At 58.3% G+C, this 22,939-nt stretch overlaps 1 protein-coding gene across 5 annotated transcripts in view; it reads left to right on the plus strand.

Annotated features, from left to right (window-relative positions):
* Positions 1 to 22,939, plus strand: part of NFIC (nuclear factor I C) — a 64,537-nt gene that overhangs the window by 38,919 nt on the left and 2,679 nt on the right. For 2 of the 5 annotated variants that reach the window (XM_036311842.1, XM_036311841.1), the window contains exons 3-9: positions 2,652 to 2,723; positions 6,139 to 6,213; positions 6,963 to 7,086; positions 7,681 to 7,805; positions 13,758 to 13,883; positions 15,762 to 15,946; positions 16,533 to 16,680. In XM_036311842.1, coding sequence (XP_036167735.1) covers positions 2,652 to 2,723; positions 6,139 to 6,213; positions 6,963 to 7,086; positions 7,681 to 7,805; positions 13,758 to 13,883; positions 15,762 to 15,946; positions 16,533 to 16,680 — 855 coding nt within the window. Of the gene's footprint in view, positions 1 to 2,651; positions 2,724 to 6,138; positions 6,214 to 6,962; positions 7,087 to 7,680; positions 7,806 to 13,757; positions 13,884 to 15,761; positions 15,947 to 16,532; positions 16,681 to 18,689; positions 18,776 to 22,939 lie in introns of those variants that run through there. The other 3 variants (XM_036311843.1, XM_036311844.1, XM_036311845.1) reach the window with 3 other exon arrangements.

Here is a 22,939-nt window from a genome sequence, read left to right on the forward strand (position 1 = left end):
CAGCAAAGCTGGTAATCATAGTAATGAGGCTCCTCCTCCGTTTGACGCCGCACTTACTGCACACCAGCCTTTGTTTCGGGCACTTCATTGTAGCATTATCACCTTTCCCCCGATGAACAGCCTTCAGGGGAGGTGCTGGGGTTGTGCCCATTTCACAGATGAAGACAGTAAGTCTCAGAGAGAGACGCAGCATTGCTTCTGAGGCCCACAGCCTGGTCTGCCTGGTTCCAAAGCCACAAGCACACAGGCGGTGCTCAGGAAACATGCCCGTTCCGGAGTGTCAGCCAGGCACTGCTGCCTGCTGAGTCCCTGTGGGCACCAGTTCTGGAAGAGGGTCCCGTGCCCGAGGCCCAGAGCCCGGCGGATGAGTGCCCAGGCTGGGCACTTCCCAATGGAGTGGCCACCGTGCCCAGCCGTGGGGCCATCCAAGCGGGACTGGCCAGCTCCGAGGGGCTGCTGGCTGCCCAACCTGGAAGTGGCCACAGGGCTCAGGGCCGAGCCGGGCACACTCCCCTCGGCTGCTGCCCAGCCATGCCCAGCCCAGTCGGCCACGGCTGGGGCTGCAAAGCCAAGTCCAGAAGGAGCTGCCCCCATCCATCCACTCCAGGATGGGAAACTGAGGCACGGGGCCTCGCACAGGCACCCTCCATCTTGGCAGCCAGTAGGTGTACGTCACACAGCGTGTGCAAAGCCGCTAGCACAGTGCCAGGCAGACAGCAGGAGCGCGTGACTGTTTTAGGAAGTATCCGCGTTATTATTATCTCCATGACAACACCCAGGGAACAGAGGCCCCGAGAGGGGAAGTGACCTCGCCACGACCACACCTCCTCTGAGGCTCCCAGACGGAGGGAACTCGCGTCTGATCCCAGAAGCCAGTGGCGCACGCACGCGCAGGTTGGATGTCTGGCCGCCTGCCCAGGCGGACGAAGAAACACAGTTGACCCTTGAACAACATGGGCTTGAAGAGCATGGATCCACTTCTATGTGCAATTTTTTTTTCAGTAAATACTGTAAACGTGTTTTCCGTTCCTTATGCTTTTTGAACAACCTTTTCTCTAGCTTACTTTATCGTAACGGTACAGTCTGTCGTACATGTAACAGACAAGGTGTGTGTTAGACTCTTTATGTTATCAGTAGGGTTTCTGGTCAACAGTAAGCTATTAATTGAGTTTTGGGGGGAGTCCAACGTTACAAGGATTTTTAACAACGCCCCTGACCCCCGCATTGTTCCAGGCTCAACTGTGGCCCTCATCACAGAGCACAAGGGCTGTGGGGCGGGGACCTTTTCATCATTTTAACCCTGTTTTCCTTGCCTATAAAATGGGTACAGTAACAATGCCAGCTTTGTGGCTGTCTTAAGGATTTGAGGGAGCATATAAGATGGGAACAGCAATATCTGCAGTCATCTTAGGGATTTTAAACATAATCTATAATAATAAAAGGGTAATATCCTAATTAGACCAGACGTCCTTCCAGACGTCCTTCCAGACGAAGCTGGGGCCGGAGGGAAGCCAGCCGGGTCCCGGGTGCCTGCGGGCGGCCCGAGGGAAGCCAGCCCAGGCCCTGGGTGCCAGAGGAAAACCAGTGCCGGCAGCCGGGGGAAGGAAGGCCTACCCTTGCCCGAATTTCCGTGCATCGGGCCTCTAGGGATGATGATAATAATAATGAGGACATTACCATGTTTGCCCAAGCGCTTCATATGTATTATCCCCTTGTCACCTCCTGGCAACCCAGTCAGGCTGGGCCATGCTCACGCCCATTGAAGGAGGGGAAGACTGCAGCTCAGAGGAGTAGGTGACTGGCCCACGGTCACACAGCTCTGGGTGTGGCGGGGCAGCGGGGGTGGGGGGCTGAGTCTCCCTGGCATTGGATTGTGATTCCCAGCACCTTTCTGTTTGACCTGAAAGACAGATGGGTGGGTCCTGGGTTCTGTGCAGCTGGGCTGGGCCCTGGGCCCCCCTCAGGCTGGGTCCTGGGTGGGTGTGGGGCGGCAGAGGGAGCTGGCGTGATCGCCCTTCATCCAGGCCACTGGAGCCGATAACGCTGAGCTCAGCGTCTGCCCGCGGCACCCGTCTGCCAAGGAGCCTGATTATTTTTAGATAAGATGGATGGGCGAGTGCTGGGGCGGGAGGTAGCCCGCAAGCCAGGCAGCGCGTGGGGGGCACTGCAGCTGCAGAGGGGTGCCCCGTGGCCCCCTCTCTGGAGACCCTGAGTAGCACCCTGAGACCAAGGGCTGAGCCCTTAGGACTTGAAGGGCAGAGGCCGAGAGGAGTGGGCCCCAGCGTTCAAGAACTCATCTTTCTGGCCTCAGTTTCCCCATCTGTAAGCTCCTAGGACCGAGGCAGGATTAAATGAGCCCCCCTGTTTCACAAATGAGGAGACTGAGGCTCAGGGGAAGAGCTGTAACCCCCCGCCCTCCCCCCCCCCCCCCCAGTCGGCCCCTGCACACGGCTTCTCGCCCTGTGCGTGAGGCCACATTCCAGCACCTGGCTACACCAAGAGCCCTGGCACCTGTGCTCATGCCTGCAGGTGCCCGGCCAGACACCCATGACCCTCTGGGGCAGCAGCCAAGGGAGGGGCCAAGCAAAGACCCCGGGGCCTCGAACGTTCAGGGCCCGTCCTGCATCACCAACTCCTTCCTCTCTTGGCAGACGCGGAGCAGAGCGGCAGTCCCCGGGCCGGGATGGGCTCTGACCAGGAGGACAGCAAGCCCATCACGCTGGGTGAGTCTGGGGCAGGCGAGGGGTGGTGGGCGTGGCCCGTCCTCATATTGAATGTGGGGATCGTTTTCCGAGCACCCCCCTCGCGTGCGTGAACGTGAACGGTTCGTTCCTCACAGCGACGCAATGGGGCAGCTGCTGGGTGGCTCCATGTTGCAAGTAAGGAAACTGAGGCTCAGAGAGGTTAAGGCACTCACTCAGCCCAGGAGAGAGGCCCTAGGGCACCCTGCATTCCCAGGGGATATTTAACAGTAAATAGGAAGGTCAGTTCTATGTTGGGAGGTGGAAAGTGGGAGAATTTGCCTGAAGCAGGGCTGGGAGCAGAGCCCTGAAGAATGGAAGGGATTTGGAAGCTGCTTCTGCCCTGCCCCCCCACCCCTCCCCCACCCCCACCCCCACCCACCCCGATCCGGAATCCCACAGTCTGTTCTCTCCAAAGTGGCCAGAGGGCGCCTGTGAGCACCTGAGTTAGGTCCCACCCTTCTCTGCCCAAAGCCCTCCAGAGCTCCCACTTTGGGTGGAGGGTGAGCCCAAGGCCTTCCCACAAGACCCTCACCCCACCTACCTCTGTCCCCTCCCTGCTCTCCCCTCCTTCCTCTCTCCTGCTCACTACTCACTTGCTCTGTTCCAGCTACATGGGGCTCCTCCTCGTTCTCCCAACATGCAAGGCATGATCCCGACTCAGGGCCTTGGCATGTGCTGTGAGCTCTGCCTGGACAGCTATCCGCTCTCCCGCTTTCTCCAGATCTTCCAGGCCTCCGCTCAAATGCACCCCTCAAAGGGCCCTCAGCTCCAGCAGCCTCGGCCACTCTGATCACCACCCTCTGTTTTATTCCCTCCGAGAAAGTTAGTGATTGCTTATGTGTTTGCCTCCTCCCCTAATGGGACAGCACCGGGCAGAGGTTTTTGTCTATCTTGGTTACTATTGTGTCCTCAGTGTCTAGAATAATACCTGGTACACAGTAAGTGACTCAATAAATATTTGTAGAGAGAAAGAAAGGAGGAAGGCAGGTATGAAGCAGAGAGAAAAAAAGAAACTGGAGAGATGAGGAGGGAGGGAGGGAGGGAGGGAGGGAGGGAGGGAGGGAGGCCAGTATGTGAGGGCATCCTGTTGGAGGTACCGGCCCAGCCATGCCCACAGAGGCTGGCTGCTTCAAGGAGGTTCCCAGGCCCCCAGGCCGCTCCTCACGGGCCATCTGTGACCAGAGTCTTCCTTGGCCTCCTGAGACCCCGGAACCTCCTTCTGACTCAGACGTTCAAGGAGGCTGGGCAGCTGCACACTTTGGCCTGGTCCCCTGAGGAGCTCCAGCGTCTGGCGGAGGAAATCACTTCCTTTCCACCCGCCAGGGAGTCCCCTGGAGATGGAGCCGGGCGAGTGCTGGACAAACAGGAAGCCCCGGCGCGGGGAGGGCAGGGGGCCGGCCGACACCAGCCGGCCAGTTGGGTGGGCAGGAAACAGCCATGGCCACTTGCCCTGGACACTGGGGGTCCACCGCCCTGTCCTTCCTAGGATGTGGTGACCCTGTGCTTCCCAGGTGAGCCTGGGAAGATGACAGGTGCTCAATGAATGGTGGGCACAGAGCTTGTCATCAGGAAGGCTGGGGCTCCTGGGCTGCCCAGGATGTTGGACCACAGAACAGCACCGTGGTGAGCTCCCTGCAGCTGGTGCTGCCCCGTGGGGGCCGGAAGAACTGCGCCCAGCACACACACACACACACACACACACACACACAGCCTAGAGATTCCTGCCTGCCCACCCCACACCCTTTCTGACCACTCTCCCAGAAGCAGGGCTGGGAGCAGAGCCCTGATGAATGGAAAGGATTCGAAAGCTCCTTTCACTCCAGCCCTGTTGGCCTCCACCTTGCCAAGTGCGTTCCAACCCCAGGGCCTTTGCACGGGCCATTCTTGCCACCAGGAACTTGGTGGCCCCCAGGGAGGTGGTGAAACATCACATCTATGATCGTCCCAACCGGAGTGGCCAACACGTGCAGGGCAGTCACCCTGTGCCACTGCTGCTGTTCTTGGCACGTCCCACATTTGAACGCGCGTATCCCCGCTTTCCACCGGCAGGTACCCCAGGGTCTCGGTAAAATGCTGCCCTCTCCGTGCGGCTTTCTCTGAGCCTGTGAGTCAGACAGTTCCCCTTCCCAGGAGCTTCCTCACCCTGCCCGCCCTACCCCTGCCTGACACACCTCACGCTGGACTTAGTGATATTAACATTTTTTCTATTGTGATAAACTACACCTAAGATAAACTTTATCATTGTAACCTGATTACAATGTAAATTCAGTGGCATTAAGTACATTCACAATGTTGTGCCAGCATCACCACTCTCTAGTTCCAGAACATTCCATCACCTCAAAAGACACTTCATTCCCCCTTAACAGTCACTCCCCACCCCACCCCAGTCCCTGGCAACCACAAACTCACCCTGTCTCTGTGGATTTGCCTCTTCTGGACATTTTACACAAATCCGGTCACTCCTTATGTGGCCTTTTGTGTCTGGCTTCTCGCACTGAGCGTCATGTTTTCAAGGTTCATCCACATGGTAGTGAGTGTCAGTGCTTCACCCTTTTTATGGCTGAAAAATACCCTGTTGTCTGGATGGGCCACGGTCGTTTATCCAGCCGTCCAGCCGTCAGTGGGCACTGAGTTGCTCCCAGTTCAGGCGGGCACGCGTCGTGCTGCTGTGAACATCTGTGTGCAAACCAGCCCAGCCCAGAGAGCAGAGTTCTCTTCCTCTGACATTAGGTGGGAGTGGTTCTGGGGACGCAGGATTTTCACTTGTGCCCGTGGACCCTCTGTTCAGCCTGTGGTCGGAGCCTTTTTGCCAGGCTCTGGCCAGGGACAGGGCGGGGCCTGGGCAGAGAAGTCCCTCCTTTGTGAAGCCCCCGGTCTGGAGGGAGAGAGACTGCAGGACAGCATTGCCTGGGGTGATGACTGATAAAGAAAGCAAGCCTGCCCCTCCTGGGTAGCTTGGTTCGTAGCTCTCAACCACCCAGACAACGGGGTATGTGGCCCCCATTTTCAAGGTTAGGGAGCATAGAGGGGAAGGGATTTGCTCAAGACCACCACCGAGGGGGTGACTGAGCCGAGCTTTGAACCGGGGTCCGACCTCTGCTTGCAGCCTGCTGCAGCTTGGGGAGCCCCGCATGAAGAGGAGGCCGGTTATGGGGCCCGCCAGGAGAAGGGGAAACTGGATGCAGATATTAAGAAAAGCATGTCCCCTCCAGCTGTGTAAGGGCAGAGGGACTCTCCACCTGGCTGGAGTGGCTTAGTTGGTAGCCCCACCACTGCAGGGCTGCAGGAGGAGAGGGGGTGACCACCCAGGCTGGGTCCAGCCCCGAGTCTGGGCAGCGCTGGGGTGTTGAGGAGGGAAACAGACACACTGACACCCATCCCCTCCCTTTTCCAGACACAACCGACTTCCAGGAGAGCTTTGTCACCTCTGGTGTGTTCAGTGTCACCGAGCTCATCCAAGTGTCCCGGAGTGAGTATACCCACCTGCCTGGGCTGGGACCCGGACAGGGGAGGGGCTTACAGAGGGAGGGGCGATGGAGAGTAGAAGGGACTTCAGGATGGAGGCTCCAAGAAGGAAAGCATCTCAGGGAGAGGGTAGGGACTCAGGGAAGAGGAAGGACCCCATCACCCCCTCTTCTCTCCCTTGTCCTCTCCAGCTACCTAGTCACAAGCCAAGGTTCCTAGGAAGGGCAGTATCCAGGCCCTTCCCAGAGCCCAAGGTCAGGGTGACATGCTCCTCCCCAGGAAACAGAATCCATATGCTGGGGGGAGGGGCTGAAGAAGCTTCTTCCCGACATCTCTCTTTCCTGGAGTCCCCCCCCCCCCATTTTGATCCCTGCCCCCTTGCGTTCCCTATGAACTTACTGGGGACTCACCCCACTCTCTCAGTTACCCCCATTTGAATTCTACCCCAGGGAGTTTTGCTTAACCCTGACCACCATCTTCCCATCCAGATCAGCCTCTGGGAGTGCTGGAAAGCTTGGTCTCCAGCCCTGACTATGCCTCTGCCTCACAGCACAGCCTTGGCTTCTCTTGATGGCCTTGGGTGTTTTTTTGTTTTGTTTTGTTTTTGTTTTTTTAAGTCTATTGAATAAAGCCAGTCCTGGCCAAATTAAGAACCTGGCCAGTTTGGGAAGGGGCTCTCCCTACCCCTCCAGGGCAAATTGCAGTCCTGGACATTGCTCCCTCCCTCATTCCCCTCCCTGTCACTCTCTGCAGCACCTGTGGTGACCGGAACGGGACCTAACTTCTCATTGGGTGAGCTTCAGGGGCACCTGGCATATGACCTGAATCCAGCCAGCACCGGCATGAGAAGAACGCTACCCAGCACTTCCTCCAGTGGGTATGTGCCTGGGTCCCCATCTCCGGGCATTTCATGACCCCTCGCGCACCGTGAGCTGGCCCCAGTTGATTCATTCCTCTCCTTGGAATGCCTGCGCTCATGGTCTACTTGGGAAATGCCTGCTCATCCTTCAAAACCCAAGTGCCTCCTTCCCCAGACATCCCTCTCTGGGCTTGAGCCCTACAGGCCCAGACCTTGAGACTCCATGGCAATGAAGACACCGCTTCCTGCCGACATGTGCTGTGTGACCATGACTGGTCGCATCTATTTGGCCTCTGTGTCCTCCTCTGTAAAATGGGATCACAGTCCTACCGGTTGTTCAGAGGACGACAGCAGGCCAAGTCACCAGCCAGGCCTCAGGGCTTTAGTCACCCTCTGCTAGCTTCCTGCAGTGTGGCCCCAAGTGTCTCATCTAAGCAATAGGCAGGTTGACACAGGTGTTACCATAACTGGCTGCAAGTCTGGGGTTTCTTTGAGATCTCGCGAGAGCACCCTCCTCACCCCGCCCCCCAAGGACCGGAAGTTACAAAGCCCGTCGCCTCCGCCCGCGTCTCCGTGGTAACCGGCCTGCGCTCTTCTTCCCTTGCCCTTTAGGAGCAAGCGGCACAAATCGGGCTCGATGGAGGAAGACGTAGACACCAGCCCCGGCGGCGATTACTACACCTCGCCCAGCTCTCCCACGAGTAGCAGCCGAAACTGGACGGAGGACATGGAAGGAGGTGGGGCTGGCGGCGGTGTGGAGACGGCCTTCCGGTCGGGGTTACGCGGCGGGGACTACGTATTCCGGCAGGCACTACTTGCTTGCCAGGGAGCGGGAAGCGGGCCTGGATCCGTGAGGCCTCCCGGGAATTGTAGTCACGCGGCTGCGCGCAGCTGGAAGTCAAGTCCGGGCTCAAGTTCCCGGAGCTTTTTGGTTCCGCTCAGGCGGGCGGGGGTAGAGGGAGCCTCTCCCACGCCCGACTGTCCTGCTCGCTGCCCTTCAGGGACCAGTCTTTGTGGGGTTGCTGATCTATAAGATTGACTCTAATGATTCTGATCAACAGGGTGTTTCCTCTAGGCGTCTGCCGTAGACCTCCTCCAGGGGGTCCTGAGATGTAGGATCCCTTCTCACTGGGGTCCTCGGTGAAGTCCTGTATTAAGAGACTCCCACCTCCGTGGGGATCTTCCCCGGGTGATTCCAGGTCTCTCTTCTCTTAGCGCTCTTTTTCAGGGGGGCTTCGTTCTGTTGCTCTTCTGTCTTCACAGGGACCTCTCCAGGCTCTCTCTCACGCGGTTCCTATTTTATAGAGTCAGCAGTTCCATAGTCTCTTTTCTATTGAGCGCTGGCTCCTGGGGATTCTTTGTTTACATAACGTCTCCCCAAGTGCTTTCTCCAAAGAGTTCCCTTTTTTGGGGGGCCCTGTCTCCACCAAGATTCTCCTCTAAAGAATCCCTTTCACCCTAAGGTTCTCTCCAGTGGGCCAGCATCTGTGACTCTCAGGAAACGGTGTGCAAAGTGGCCCACAGGCTGCCTTTGCTCTGGGACAGGCAGGCATCCCTGTTATTTCTCAGGTTCTCAGCAGGGTCTGTCCCCCCCCCCCCCCCCCCGCGCCAATTTTGGAAGCATCGCTCTACCCAGTCTCTTATCCCTTATCAAGAATTCACCCCGTGGGATAGCCTAAGGGTTATGAAATGGACTCTTGAATCTACCAGTTCTTAGAGCTTCCTGGTGACCCCGCCTCGCTGAGCCTCAGTTTCCTCATCTGTAAAATTGGGGTGTTAATACCTGCAGTACCCACCTTACAGGTTATTGTGGGGACTAAGTGAATTGATACAGCTGATATCCCTAGGACAGACCTGGCACTTAATAAGCACCCAGTAAACCTCAGGATGTGTTTTCTACCCCCCCCCCCTTTCCCTCCTCCCTATCCCTATAGAGCAGCGGTTCTCAACCTGTGGGTCGCGACCCCTTTGGGGGTCGCCTAAGACCACCGGAAAACACATATAATTACATACTGTTTTTGTGATTAATCACTATGCTCTAATTATGTTCAATTTGTAACAATGAAATTGGGGGTCACCACAACATGAGGAACGCGGCGTTAGGAAGGTGGAGAACTACTGCTCTAGAGCTGCTTTCTCATAAAGATCTGTCCATACCTGTAGGATTCTCGAAAAGCAGCATTACAATAAAGAGGGCAGGTTCAGGCACCAGAGAGAGCTAGGTTCAAATCCCAGCGCTGCCCTGACTTGCTTTGTGGGCTGTGTTACCTGGGGCAGGTAACGTAACTTACCTGATCCTCGGTTTTCTCATCCTCAAAGCAGGAGTGATGCATAACTCTTCTTTCAGAAAGTTGGAAGGAGGAAGTAGAAGGATGTGGGTAGAGAAGCTATAGCACATAAGTGTCCAGGAAGCAGGAGAGTTTATTGTTGCTCATGTCTTAAAATTCCCACCTCTTCGAATCAGCCTCTTAACACATCTGGTTGACTTTTGAGGTCCCAGGTCTCCTCCCCCTCCACGGTGTGGGCTCCCCGAGCAGGTCCCTAACTCTGGGAGGACCTGTCTCTGTATTATCAGGCTTTAACTTATGGGTCAGAGTGTCTCTGTGGTTCTGCCTCTGTGGGTTCCCCGACTCTATAAAAGACCCTGCATTCAATAAGCTTTACGTTTAATTATGAAAAACAGAAAACTCAAAGGGATAGTGCCTTCTCTTGCCAGTAAATGTCCAGCCATCAGCAGCCCTAGCAAGTGTGATGTGAGGGACTTCGGCTCCTGCCTTATAATCCACTGAATAAGATGTTCATTTCCACCTCATGGTCCGAGACAACTGCTGGACCTTCAGCCCTCATTTCTGCATTCCAGGCAGCAGGAAAGAAGAAGGGTCAAGACTGGGCATGTCCTGTCCCTTTAAGAATAATTCTCAGAAGGTGCACTTATCTTCTGTGTATCTCTGTGCTCCTGGGTTAGTCATGTGGCCATACTCCGCTACAAGGGGCATTGGGAACTGTAGTCTTATTTTGGGCAATTATCTCAAATTTAAGGGCTCTGTTACTAAGGAAGAAGGGTAGAGCAGATATTGGGAGATGTCTGCCCTGTTATTTACAGATTGGGGACTCAGAAGCACTTGTCATTAACTCTGTGATTGAAGAGGCTGTTTGCATATAAAGTATATACTGTTTAGAGCTGAAAGACAGCCTCTGTGATAGAGCCGCAGCAGCCCTGAGAGGTGGTACCATTATAGCCTTAAGTCTGTTGATGAGGAAAAGAGCAAGGTTGGAAAGAACCTAGCTTTTAGTTCCGGAAGCTGAAAACAGAAAAAGTTTTAAAAGGAAGGATATGTTAGAGCTAGTCACTGTGGCTTCGTCCGACCTTCCTGCCCTGAGAAGGAAGGGTCACCAACAGGGGACCGAGGTGAAAACCTAGACCAGCTTCTGGTGTGTGATGGGGAATGAGGGAACTGGAAGGGAATGTCACAGGGTGTGTGTCTCCCTCTAGCGTTCATTGGTTGCCTCCAGTGATGGCAAACTCACTCCCTCCTGTGGGAGCCTCAGTAGAAACCCTTACTGTACGCCTGTGCCTGCCCTGCAGGTGCTCACAGCTAGTATGGGAGATAGGTTCATATGTCTCCCTCCCCCCATCATCTTCCGTTTTCTCCTCCTGACTTCCTCCAGCTTCCTGTCTAGATAGCCCTCAATTAGCTGCTCATTAAGGGGATTAAGCTGCTTGGAGTACTTTCTCCCTTCTGTTGTGGCTGCAAGGGCAGTGCTCAGCTACCCCTCACCCAGCAGCCATACTCTGTTGCTTGGGAGGGTTAGAGGTCTGGGGAGATCACGCCAGCCCCACCCAGACAAGACCCCTGCAGCCACATCCTTCAGGCCCCATGAGCCAGCCTCCAGGCCATTGCCCTTTCCATGCCTGGGCCTGGAGTGCCCTTTTTCCTGGCCACCTCCTCCTGAGGCCTTCCCTGATTACCCATCCAAGTAGGGCAGAAAGAGGGCACCTTCTGCTCAGCTCCCAGGGTGCTTTGTTTTTGCTGCTGCTTTGGCCCTTCTGGGGACATAGGCCCTTCACATACATGGTTGTTACAGTGGTGAAGCAAGCAGCCCGTCCCCGCCCCGCCTCTCTCCTCTGCTCCCTGGGTGGTGGAGTGTGGCCTGTGAAATTACAGAGTGGGATTTGAATCCCAGCTCCACCACTTGTTAACTCTGTGGTCTTGGGCAAGTGAGTTCTCCCATCAGGCCTCAGTCATCACATCTGTGAAATGGGGGTGACTCCTGTAAGCCCTGCATGGGGTAGTTGTGAGGGTGATGTGAGAGCAGGCTCCGAGGGTTCTGCCCCAGAGCTCGCAAAGGGTCCTTACCCAGGGCGACTCTGCCCCCAGAGGACACTGGGCCGTCCAAGGGAGAGAGGCCTCACTGTGGTGTCAGTGCTCACTGATGGCTGGGCTCGGCAGAACTAAGCGCTCCATTCGCCACACGCTCCTGTTGACCGCCCTGTGTTCTGGGGCGGTGGAGACCCAGCAGTCAGCTAGAGGGGACCCCCTCCCCCCACAGCCTGTGGCTTGCCACGCAACCTGCTTCCCTTATGTCACCGCGAATGACCCACAGTGGAGCTGGCCTTCCAGCGGGGGACGGCCTTGTTCTACAGGGATGCTCAGCTGGGAGGTATACAGGCCTGCTATTCCCCGAAGAGCCTGTGCTTCGGCGGGACAGACAGGCGTGTGTACGTCCTTAATGGGGGCACGCAGGATGCTCGGACGGGACCTGTAGGTGTATGTGTTGAGAGGAAGATGGCTGCTCAGATGGCGGTGGCATGTTACAGGTTAAATGGAGAGGCGGGGCTTAGATGGAGGACACAGAGCACGTGTTAGCTGATAACACTGGCTCAAGTGGGGCATTACCGGCCTGTATGCTGAACAAACGGGTGGGGGGACCTCTGGAGCCTGCCCAGGAGCACCTGCCGGGCTCCCCCTCCCCCATGCCCTGCCCTGGCTCCCGAAGGCCCCATCTCAGGAAGCTCAGGGGGGCGGGTCCACACCAGGCTATTTCCATCCAGGACAGGCTGTTCTAGGAAATCCTCCTAAGTGAGCATCTGACAGTCCTAACCTGGTTCTGCCACAGCCCTGCACCAGCAGAAAGCCTGCCACCCTCCTCCTGCGCATGTGCACACACACACACGCGCGCGCACACACACGCACACGCACAGCCTGCAGGGCCAACCTCCTCTCCTGCCCACAGCCTCCACCCCACCGCTCCTCCTGGTCCCTGAGAAAGCCCGGGCCTGGCTCCCAAGGCTTTGCCGACCCACACACCGGGACTCGCCCCCTCAAACAGTGAGGTGCGTCCTCAGGGCCATCGAGGGCAGCAGGTTTGGCTCACCGATCCGTTCCCCCCAAGCTATGCTGTTGGCGGGGACAGGAAGCTGCCCGTGTGGAAACGCCACAGGGAGAGGGGGCAGCAGTGTGCAGGCGGGACAGGGCTGGGGAACGTGTGCAGATGCCCACCCACAGCCACGGGCAGGAGCCCCCAGCAGCAGTGACAGCATGCCTCGGAGGAGGGCAGGGGTTCCAACTGGGGTGACTCTGCCCACAGGCGACACTGGGCCCTGGCTAGGGACACACGTGGTTGTCACACGGGGGTGGGTGGGGGCCAGGGATGCTGGCAGCACCGCACAGTGGCCAGCGCAGCCCTGATGGCCGCAGTGCTGGGGAGGTGTTTCTGGAGTAGGGACCTTGTGCTGGGTGGCAGGAAAGTCAGACCTCATCAGGGTCTCAATGGGAACATTTCACCCTGAAATAAATTTTAAAAATAATTTCTAAACATGTCCATCTCCAGGCCCCACTTCTTTGAGATCCCAATTCCAGGGATGGGGCCGGATCTGCATTTTGGGGGGGGCCTGCCACCATCCTTAGCTCTCACATTTGGAGGCTGGCGGAGGTGGGGTGCAGGGAGGAAGGCAAGGCGCACTCACGTGTGCCTGGCCCTGGTGCGGCCCATCCTCTGTGTCATGGTGACGGCGGCTTCTTCCTGAGCCAGTGTTTGCTCTGTGCCAGGTCCCCATGGATTCGACGTGTGCCCATTTTACACCATTCATTCACTCATTCATTCGTTCATTCATTTGCTCACAGGAGGTTGAAGGGACTGAGCTGTCAGGGTTCCCGAAGGCCAGGGCAGGGGAGGTAGTGAGGCCCCCATCTTCAGAGGTATGACAGTTAGCAAGTAATGCCAGCAGGTGGGTGTGCGCCAGGCCCTTCACACATTGTATCTCATTTCATCCTTGAGGTGACCTTGCAAGGGTTTTGTTCCTTCCCCTGTAAGGATGAGGGAGCACAAGCTCCATGGCTTAGGGGCTTGTCCGGGTCCTCTCGGCTCACCAGACCCAGCCCCGTCTGCTCACCCTGCCATTTTCTCCGGGGCTTGGGCAGCCCTGGGAGGCGTGTCTCTGGAGTGAGAAAAGGGGCGGGGCCAGTGGGGGTGTCCGGGGCCTGTGGTGGCATCGAGGCCATAAACCCGGGCGGCTCCCTTCTCTACCATGAGCCTCAGTTCGCTCCATCTATAAAGCCAACCCCCGGCCCCTTGCCCACACGCTGCTGGGAGAAAGAGGGGCAGGGGCTCCAGTAGGGAGGCTGGGGTCCTGGGAGCAGAGCCACCCTGCCGGCAGCCCTGTGACCCTCTGGCCCCTCCCCACACAGGCATCTCATCCCCGGTGAAGAAGACAGAGATGGACAAGTCGCCCTTCAACAGCCCGTCTCCCCAGGACTCACCGCGCCTCTCCAGCTTCACCCAGCACCACCGGCCTGTCATAGCCGTGCACAGTGGTGAGCACTTCGGCCCCGGTGGGGAGGCGCCCCGGGCACTCTGTCAGTCCCCTCCAGGCCGGGAAGTCCCACCGGCTGAGTCCTGTCGCTATAGCTCCCTGCTGGGCAAGGAAACCCGGAGGTGCCGTGGTAGAGAGCGCCCAGGCCGGACTGTCTCCTGGGGCCTCAGTTTCCCCTTTTGCATGGGAAAGAGGCACAGCCTGTGGTTTGCCCCTTAACCCGCTTCCCTTATGTCACATTTGAATAGCCCATAGACAGACGATGGTGTGGGGCAGTCACAGAAGGAGGCAGATACACCTGGCGTGTGGCCAGGCACACACGGGCCGCGCAGGTGATTGGGGGCCCTCCTGGCACACAGACAGGAATGTCACACAAATAACAGAGGGAGACAGGCTCCGGGAATCACAGGGTGTCAGCTGAGCCGGGCACGCTGCACCAGGCCTTCCAATGTCACCTGTCAGTTAGGGCTCCCCCGACCGACCGACCGGGGCTGTCACAGGACTGAGGGAGTTAAATTGTGATAAGCTCCCTAATGCCCCCTGTTGCCCCATTGCGATGATAATGAATTGGTTCCATACAAGGGCAGAAATACATACAGGAAGGCAGGCGAAAATCAGCACAACAGTGATTCAGGCCAGCAGCTGGCAAACCATGGCCCTCAGAGCCTGTTCTGATAAATGACGTTTTATTGACCCCCCACCATACCCATTCTGTGGCGGCTCTTGGCTAGGACGGCAGAGTTGGGTAGCTGCAACAGAGACCGTACAGCCCAGAAAGCCAAAAATACTGACTATCTGGCCAGGCGCAGGAGAGAAAAGGGGAGGGGGGTGACAGTGAATGGACACAGGGCTTCTTTTCGGGGACACAGATGCTCTGGAATTAGAGAGTGAATGTAGTAAAACAGACTAAATTGTTTAGAAACGAAGAAAGCAAACAGCACAGATTCAGCCACGAAAAGGAGTGAAGCGCTGAAGCTGCGACGTGGCTGGACCTTGGAGACGACGCTCAGTGAGAGCAGCCGGCCACACAAGGCCACCCAGTGTGCGGTTCCGTTTGCGTGAAGGCCCAGGACGGGCAGGCCCACACACAGGAAGTGTTTGCCCGGGGCCGGGGGGCTTCTTTCGGGGATGACGAACGTTTTCTGAAAGAGATTGCTGTGTTGGTTGCATAGCTCTGTGAGTGTGTAAAAACCGTTGCATTGTGTACACTTTAAAAGGCGAATTGTACAGGGGTGGGCAAGGGTAGGTTTCCAGTTGTTCACATGGGAAGACATGCAGGTTGTGGTTATTACAGCAGCTCTGTTAACGCCAAAGAATGGCACAGTGCACTTAGGTGCAGCCTTGTAAGCGCTCAAATCGCTGGCTTCGTTATGCTCACGTGCTTAAAGCTCTGAAAATCAGTAAACCTGAACTTCAGTGACCCGCGTGGGTTAGCCCCACGGCCTCCTGAAGTGGTTGAATGCAAACGTCCTTCTGCCCACCCTTGTATAGTATGCAAATTATATCTCAGTCTCAGGAAATACTGACCACCCGGCCCTTTACAGAAAGAGCTAGCTGAGCCCAGGGTTAGGGTGTGGGCTGTGGGGCCAGATGGCCTGGGCTCCAGCCCTGGGTCAGCATCCGCTTGCTGTGTGGCCGGGGCAGGGGACATAACCCCTGAGAGCAGGGATGGCGCCAGAACCTTGAGGGTTTTCTGTGAAAGTCAGCACGTTTGGGTGTATGAATGACAACAAGGCCAGGCCATCGCAGGCCCTGCTGGGCCTGGCTGCTGTCATTGTTACCAAAGGCACCGAGATGCAGGTGCCACCCACAGTGCGGTCCCAGAGAGCAGGACAGACGGGGCAGAGCCCGCAGTAACCGCCCCTTTCCGTCCCTGCAGGGATCGCCCGGAGCCCGCACCCGTCCTCGGCCCTGCACTTCCCCACCACCTCCATCCTGCCCCAGGCGGCCTCCACCTACTTCCCTCACACAGCCATACGCTACCCACCTCACCTCAACCCCCAGGACCCGCTCAAAGATCTCGTCTCACTGGCCTGTGACCCTGCCAGCCAGCAACCTGGACCGGTGAGTTTGGGGGCACAGACCTCCCCTCCCACGCGGGCTCCCGGCGAGGTCTCAGGGGGCCTGCTAATGTGCAGCTTCTGTTGTAAATGGTTTCCCGAATGGCGGAGGGCCATGGTTCTCTTCCGAAGCACTTAGAGCTGGGCCGGTTCAGGATTCGGCTTTTCAGATGTTAGAATTGACAGCGTGTATCTTGCGAAGCGCTTTGAAATCAGACATGGTCCTATGGCTGCAGCTCAGGCCTGACTTCCACGAAAGTTCTCGGTGTTCAGAGCTTTGTGGATGTTAGGACCGCTGGCGAGGTGATGGATGGCCAGGTCCTGGCAGTGGGTGAGGAAAGCAGAGCACCGTGAGGCCACCATGTTGTTTAGGGCAAGGCGGCACCTGGCGGAAGGAAAGCGAGGGGATGACGTGGCTTAAGGAGGAGACGGGGGAGTGCAGGCCCAGGATGCTGGAGGCCTGCAGGGCCCGTGGTACCCACCAAACCCGTCCCGCCATGCCACCCTTGTCCCCCAGCGGGACCGCGAACAGCAGCCCGAGGCGGCGGGGGTGCCGCCGCCTTAACCACCTGTCTCTCTGTTCCCCCCAGTTAAATGGAAGTGGTCAGCTCAAAATGTCCAGTCACTGCCTTTCTGCTCAGATGCTGGCACCCCTGCCCCCCGGGCTGCCGAGGCTGGCGCTTCCCCCTGCCACCAAACCCGCCTCCGAGGGAGGAAGCACGTCACCGACCTCGCCCTGTAAGCACTCGGGAAGCGGTGCCTGAGGCAGGGCGGGCGTCCCCAAGGGGCCCCGCCAACTCCCCTCCCCGACTGCTGGCGCTGGGGGCTCAGGCCCAGCTTGGTGGGTACTGGCGAGTTCCCTGATTCCCCACTGAGGAGCTGCAGGGTCAGGCCCCCACAGGGCCAGGGCAGCCTTAGGGGACATCAGGGCCAAGTCTGCTGTGTGCTCCCATTGGCCAAGTGGCCTGGGGCCCCCATTTGCCCACTCTGGACCCTGAGCCCTCCTCCATGCCAGCAGCCGCTGACAGTAGATGAAGATCTCCAACTGGCGGCCTGAAGGCCAGACATGGCCCACAGCTGCCCTTTGTGGAAAATGAGAATCTCTTGTGTTAAAATCCTGACATTTCACATAAAAATTCCAGAGTTCCAAAGTTTGGGGGGAAGTGACCCCAACAGGCCCTATTCTTGCTAGTGACTTGGGCTGAGCCATACCTATCCATGGGATGGTGTCTGCCTGCCCGCCTGACCCCAGAGGCCCAGGTGAGCTGCGAAGCCCCTGGGTTGGTCTCCTTACCTTCTAGAACTCTGCACTCTCTGGATATGGCTCCAGATTACGGCCCGCTGGCCCCATGCACTCCCCCTATCTGGGGCTGCTCCAGGCTGGAAAGCCACTCCCAGATTCCCTGTCCTGGGGTCTACCCACCAGCAGGGGCTGTGTGCCCAGACCCTCCCTGGGCTCCAGAGCAGGCGAGGCGGGCTTTCCACGCTTCGCCAGGGGCCTCGCTGGGGCCTCCGACCCCTGCATCCTCAGGCTGAGCAGCCCCAGGTGGACAGATAGTCTCAGACCCCCAGGCTTCTCCCCGAGGCCTCATTCTGCCCCTCACCCCCTTTTCGATGTCTCCCTCGCTCCCCAAATGAGATTCCTCACCCTGCCTGAGCCATAGGGCCAGTGGTCCCTTCTGGCCCTGTTGGTCTCCTTCCTGCATGAGCACTCCTGCCCGCAGCATCACTGCCTGCCAAGGTGCAGGCAGCTTCAGGTACAGACGGGTCTTGCCTGAACACCAGATGCAGTGTAGGGCGCTGGGTTTGAATCCTGCCTCTGCAACTCACTCCCTGTGTGACCTTGGGCAAATGTCCTCCCCTCTCTGAGCCTCAGTTTTCTCAGCTGCAAAATGGGACAGTCACCATACTTGTGGGGCGGTGGGGAGCGAGTCAGTGAAATAGATCAGGGAGAGCATTTAGTGCAACGTCGAGCACAGAGTGGAGTCAGTATGCGGTGATGGTGATCACCGACTACCTACTGTGTCGTCTGTGAAATGGGGAAAATAATCATGTTGGCTTCATTGAGGCCACTGTGGGGTAACTGGATCATGCCCGGTGCCTGGCATACAGTAGACACTTAATAGATGCAGAGTAAACACGGATTCCCTTTTCTTCCCGTCACCCGGTTCCTAACTGCAGCTTTAGTCTGCTTCCCCCGTAGCCCTGGAGCCTCACGGCCTCCCACTGACTTCACTGGCCAAGACCACACAGAAACCCTCCCCACCCAGTCCCAGCCTGCCTGAGGCCCCGACCCACAGTAGCACCCAGCCATAAATTATTCACTCGCCCACAAAATGATGGGTGAAATTAAAATACAAATATACAGATATATATATGTGGATGTACATACCCAGCCTTCCCCCTGCCTCTCCAGGAGGAAAATTAATAAATAAAATAGCCTCAATAATTGATGGCGCCCTGTGCGGGATGCAGGCTGCCGTCGCAGGATGGACCAGGCGGTGGAACACCCTGAATAATTCACGGGCGGTTTCTGAATTATCCATCTTTCATCCTGCGCCTTCACTCCTAGCAGACGCCCCTCCCAAGTGACCCCAGGGGCCTGTGGCTGTGGGCTTTTCTGGGTGCCCAGATCGGCCAAGGGAGGGCACTGGGTGCTCTGTGACCCTGGGCAGCGGCCACCCTCTCTGGGTGCTCCCGTGCGGCCCCCTTTGCTAACGGGCTCTCGGTCTCTCTCCTCCCTGCAGCCTACTCTACGCCCGGCACGTCCCCTGCAAACCGTTCCTTTGTGGGATTAGGACCAAGGGATCCAGCGGGCATTTATCAGGCACAGGTAGGGGCCAAGAGGCCGGCTGGTGGTGGGAGGGTGGGCCAGGGCAGAGGGGCCAGCCTGGGTGTGCAGGAGAGGCCAGCCTGCTGGGTCCCATGCCACCCCCCTCGCCGTACTATGGCACGGTGGCCATTAAGTGTGGCAGGGGGACCAGGTTCCCATACCCTTCCAGGGCCTCAGGTATGGCTATAGCCCCAGCCCCTGCCTGCAGCTTCCTCCCAGGAGACCCTCATGGGCTCTTGCCTCCCCTGGGCCCATTTGTATAGGTGGGGAGACAGAGGCCCACAGAGGTGAGGGGATTTGCCCAGGATCACGTCACCCCAAGCTTTCCACCCCCTGGTCTTCATCCCTCCCGTGTCATCGGTCAGAGGGACCATGGGGGAGGTGGGCAGGAGGTGGCAGAGGACTCCCGGATGCCAGGGGCACGTGGGGAAACCGAGGCAGCCTGTGACAGGTGATGGGGCCTCCCAGTACAGCATGCATGCACCCACCTCAGGTTCAGCCTGCAAGGCGGGGAGGGTGGCAGCAGAGGCAGCGTTGGTGTTACCGCAGCTGAGTGTGCATCAGGGCTGGGAGGAAGGCGGGCTGAGCACGAGGCCAGAGGCTCAGAGAGGAGGAGCAGGTTGCCTGAGGCTGCACAGCAGTGGAGGACAGAGCCCCGGCAGATCCAGAACTGGGACCGGTTCCCAGCTTCTGGTGGAGTGGGAGGTGGCCTCAGCCCCCCACCCATGTGTCCTGGCTCCAGCCCTCGGTCAGGGTTCGAGTCTGTGCTGTGTGCAGGCGGGGAGTGTGTTGACAGACGATGTCTGAGGGTGGTGGCTGGACCGAAGCCCCTGATTTCCGGTGCGTGTTGGGGAGGGGGTTGCAGAGTGTAAAATAGCCCGAGGACAGCACCAGCTCCCGCAGGCCCTCAGAGGCCCAGATGCACAGAGAAACCCACCCAGGCTCCGCAACGGGTCCGAACCACCAGAACCACAGAGCGTGGAGATTTGCAGGGTCCCGGGGGTCATGTTCAGGCCCTCCAGCTCCTATGGGAGGGCCCTCAGACAGGGGTGGGGAGGCGGTGGGAGAGAGCTACATCCCTCATTCTCCGCGGAGATCAGGATCTGCCACGCTGACCAGACCCAAGGAGTCACCCGCCACAGTCTGGTGACCTGGGTACAGCTCCAGGGGTGCCGAGTGTGTGGGGATGACCTGGCCGCCCCCTCCCTCCCGGCCCTGCTTCACTTACTTTGAACCTCTGTCTTCTAACCTTGGGTACCTCCTGGGGGGACTTTGAAGGTCCCAGAACGTTAAGGGACGAGTTTCATCCAAAAAGGGGCACCGAAAGGGCAAGGCCGCCCGCATCCCTCACGTGCCCACGTGTTAATCACGCTGCTTTGCAGAGTCCCGGCCGGGAGCCAGACAGGGCTCACTGGGTCAGGGGCACCCAGCCGACTGGGGGGACCCCAGGACCTCCTGCTTTGTGTTTTAGGCCCCCATGACCTCGCCACCCTCTCCGAGTCCCAGCAGCTGGATGCCTCCCCCTCCAGTGCTCCGAGCCAGGCGGTTCCTCTCCCGCCCCCACCCGCAGGCAGCCCTCCCCACGGGAGGCTGGGAATGTCCTGATGGCTTCAGGAACCAAAGTTAATGAAAACAACAGGGAAGGGGCCCTGCCTGCCTAACCCTTCCCGGCCACCCTCCACCTCACCTCTTCCCTTATCAACTCTGCATGGGGAGGGGCCGCCCCACGTGAACAGCCCGAAAGGGGAGGGCACTGAAGCAGGCAGACAGGCGGGTCAGGGGGAGTATTGGGGCCAGGAGAGAGTGGGACAGGGCTGGTGACGCTCTGAGGAGGGAGCGAAGGCTGGCCAGGCAGGGAAGGATGCGGGTGCCCAGGCCAGGGCTTGGCACTGACGAAGGCCAGAGGGGATGGAGAAATAGCTGGACTGTGGAAAACCTGCGAACACGGGCTCTGGCTGGGGGTCTTGGGGAGCCATGGAAGGGTTTAGAGGGAGGGAGGGGCATAGCCAGGTCTGGGAATTGGAAAGAATTTTCTAGGACTGGTGTTGGGGGCAGTGAGACATGGAAGCGAGGTGACAGATTGATGAGAGACTCCCCCGGGAGCCTGGGGTATGGGGGAGGCCAGGCCCCCAGTCTGGGTGAACAGGGAAGGCAGGTCTGGGGGTGGGGAGTCCCGCGACACGACACAGGCCAGACCCTGGGTCACTGGACAAAGGACACCCCAATCCCTGGGGGGGTCAGCCCCCCTTCTTCTCAGAAGGGAGGGGAGTGGGGAGGAGGAAGCTGTGGATGAGGACCTGCTCCCCCCTCTCAGCCCCTGCGCTTCGAGGCCTCTGGTTTCTGGCCCAGTCAGCACTTCTGCCTCCGCCTTCCTGATTCCTGGCAGGTTTGCTTTTCTCTGCCCCCCACCCCCAGGCTGCAGTGGCTTCGCTCCCTCCCCATGCGCCCCCTTCCATCTGCTACCTTCCACCCCATCAGTACCCGTCTGCCTGATCAATACCCCCTCCTCCCATCTGTGCCCCTCCCCCTCAATATTTCCTTCCCCATCCATGTCCCCTCCCCTTAATCAATATTCCCTCCCTCCATCTGTGCCCCTCCCCCTGATCAGTATCCATCCCCTCCCCCATCAGAGCCCCCTCCTGAACAATGTCCATTGATCTCCGCCTGGTCAATTCTTCATGCCCTCCCGCCCTCCCTGTCGTTCGCCATCAATCCCCCCAGTCCTGAGCTATCACTTTGACCCCCAGAGGGGGTTCCAGGGACTCTGACACCTCACCCCCTTTTCTGTGTGAGAGCCCCCCCCCCACCTTTCTGCTCAGGAGCCCATCACACCCCTTCAGTAGATGAGTGTCCTGAGGACCAGAGGGGGTTAAGCCACCACATGCCCTAAGCCATACTTGGTGGCTCAACCAGCCCAGGGGAATGCCAGAGCCCAGACCTCACCCCTGGCACTGCACTGCCTCAGTCTTCCTCTCAGCGGAGGGAGAGGATGTGGAGTTGAGGGTGCCGCCCTATTCCTGGGGCCAGAGCTGGGCAGCTGGTCTGGGAGGGGAGGAAGGAGGAGGCCGGGCCAAAGGGAGGCCGGCCACCACTGGAGAGGGCCACGCCCAGAGTCTGTCTGGTTGCCAAGGGAAACCAGACATGAGGTAATGGCCAAGATGAACTTGAACTTGGTTGGAGGTGGGGGTTGGGAGCCACAGCGCTAGTTGGATGGGATGGCCCAGCCGCTGCAGGGCACTCTGGTTGAAGGCCTGGTTGGAGGAGATACAATTGATTTATAGCAGGGGCGGGGGACAGCCCTGCCCTGACCTCAGGGAAGGGGCGGTGGTCCCCAGGCCCACCCCACAGGGGCAGATTCCATGTCCGGGGCAGGCATCCACAGCAGCTTCCCTGCGGAGACCGACACTGAGCTGTCGGGGCAGGCCTGGCCTCCCTTCCGGGGCCGCTGTCTCCCACTGTGCAAGTGGGAATCCGAAGTCCCTGAGGCCCAGGCTCAGTGGTCAGTCCCGGGCAGAGGGAAAATCAGGGACTGGAGCATCTCAGGCCAGAGTGTAAACTCCGCTGCCTGCGTCCCACGCTGGTGACCTTGGGCAAATTATTTGACTTCTGTGATCCCCAGTTTTCTCCACTGGGTAATGGGGTGGGCCCTCCTTCACAGGGGTTTCGGGGGATCATTAAGTGGGAGAATGTCTGTTTAAAAAGAGAAGCAACCCTGGCCACAATACCTGGGTAGAGTGGCACTGCAGAAAATTGACTTGGAGGCAAAGTGAAACCACCCCCCCGCTGTACTCAGGGCAGTGAGTTCGGAGTCCTGTTGCCCAGTCACAAAGCACGACAGGACGCTCAGGTAGATGTGAATTCCGGATAAATGAAGGACTAGAACTTTTTTTCTTTTTGGTACGTGAGTATATTCCAAAAGCTCGTGGTGTGTGCTGGTACTGGAAGATGTATAGGGAATTCGGATTTCACGGGGAGCGCTGTTTTATCCAGCAGCCCTGCTCAGGGGTGAAGTCGCTTGCCCAGGGTCACCCAGCACGTGACGACAGACTTGGGTTGGGGGAGACAGAGGTCACAGGGCGAGGGTGGGGCAGAGGGCGGTGTGGGCAGCGGCAGAGCCTGACCTCGCTTTCTCTCTCTCTCCCTCTCTCTCCCGCTGTGTCCCCC

Source organism: Myotis myotis, unplaced genomic scaffold, assembly GCF_014108235.1.
Source record: "Myotis myotis isolate mMyoMyo1 unplaced genomic scaffold, mMyoMyo1.p scaffold_m19_p_6, whole genome shotgun sequence".
Classification (NCBI taxonomy): domain Eukaryota; kingdom Metazoa; phylum Chordata; class Mammalia; order Chiroptera; family Vespertilionidae; genus Myotis; species Myotis myotis.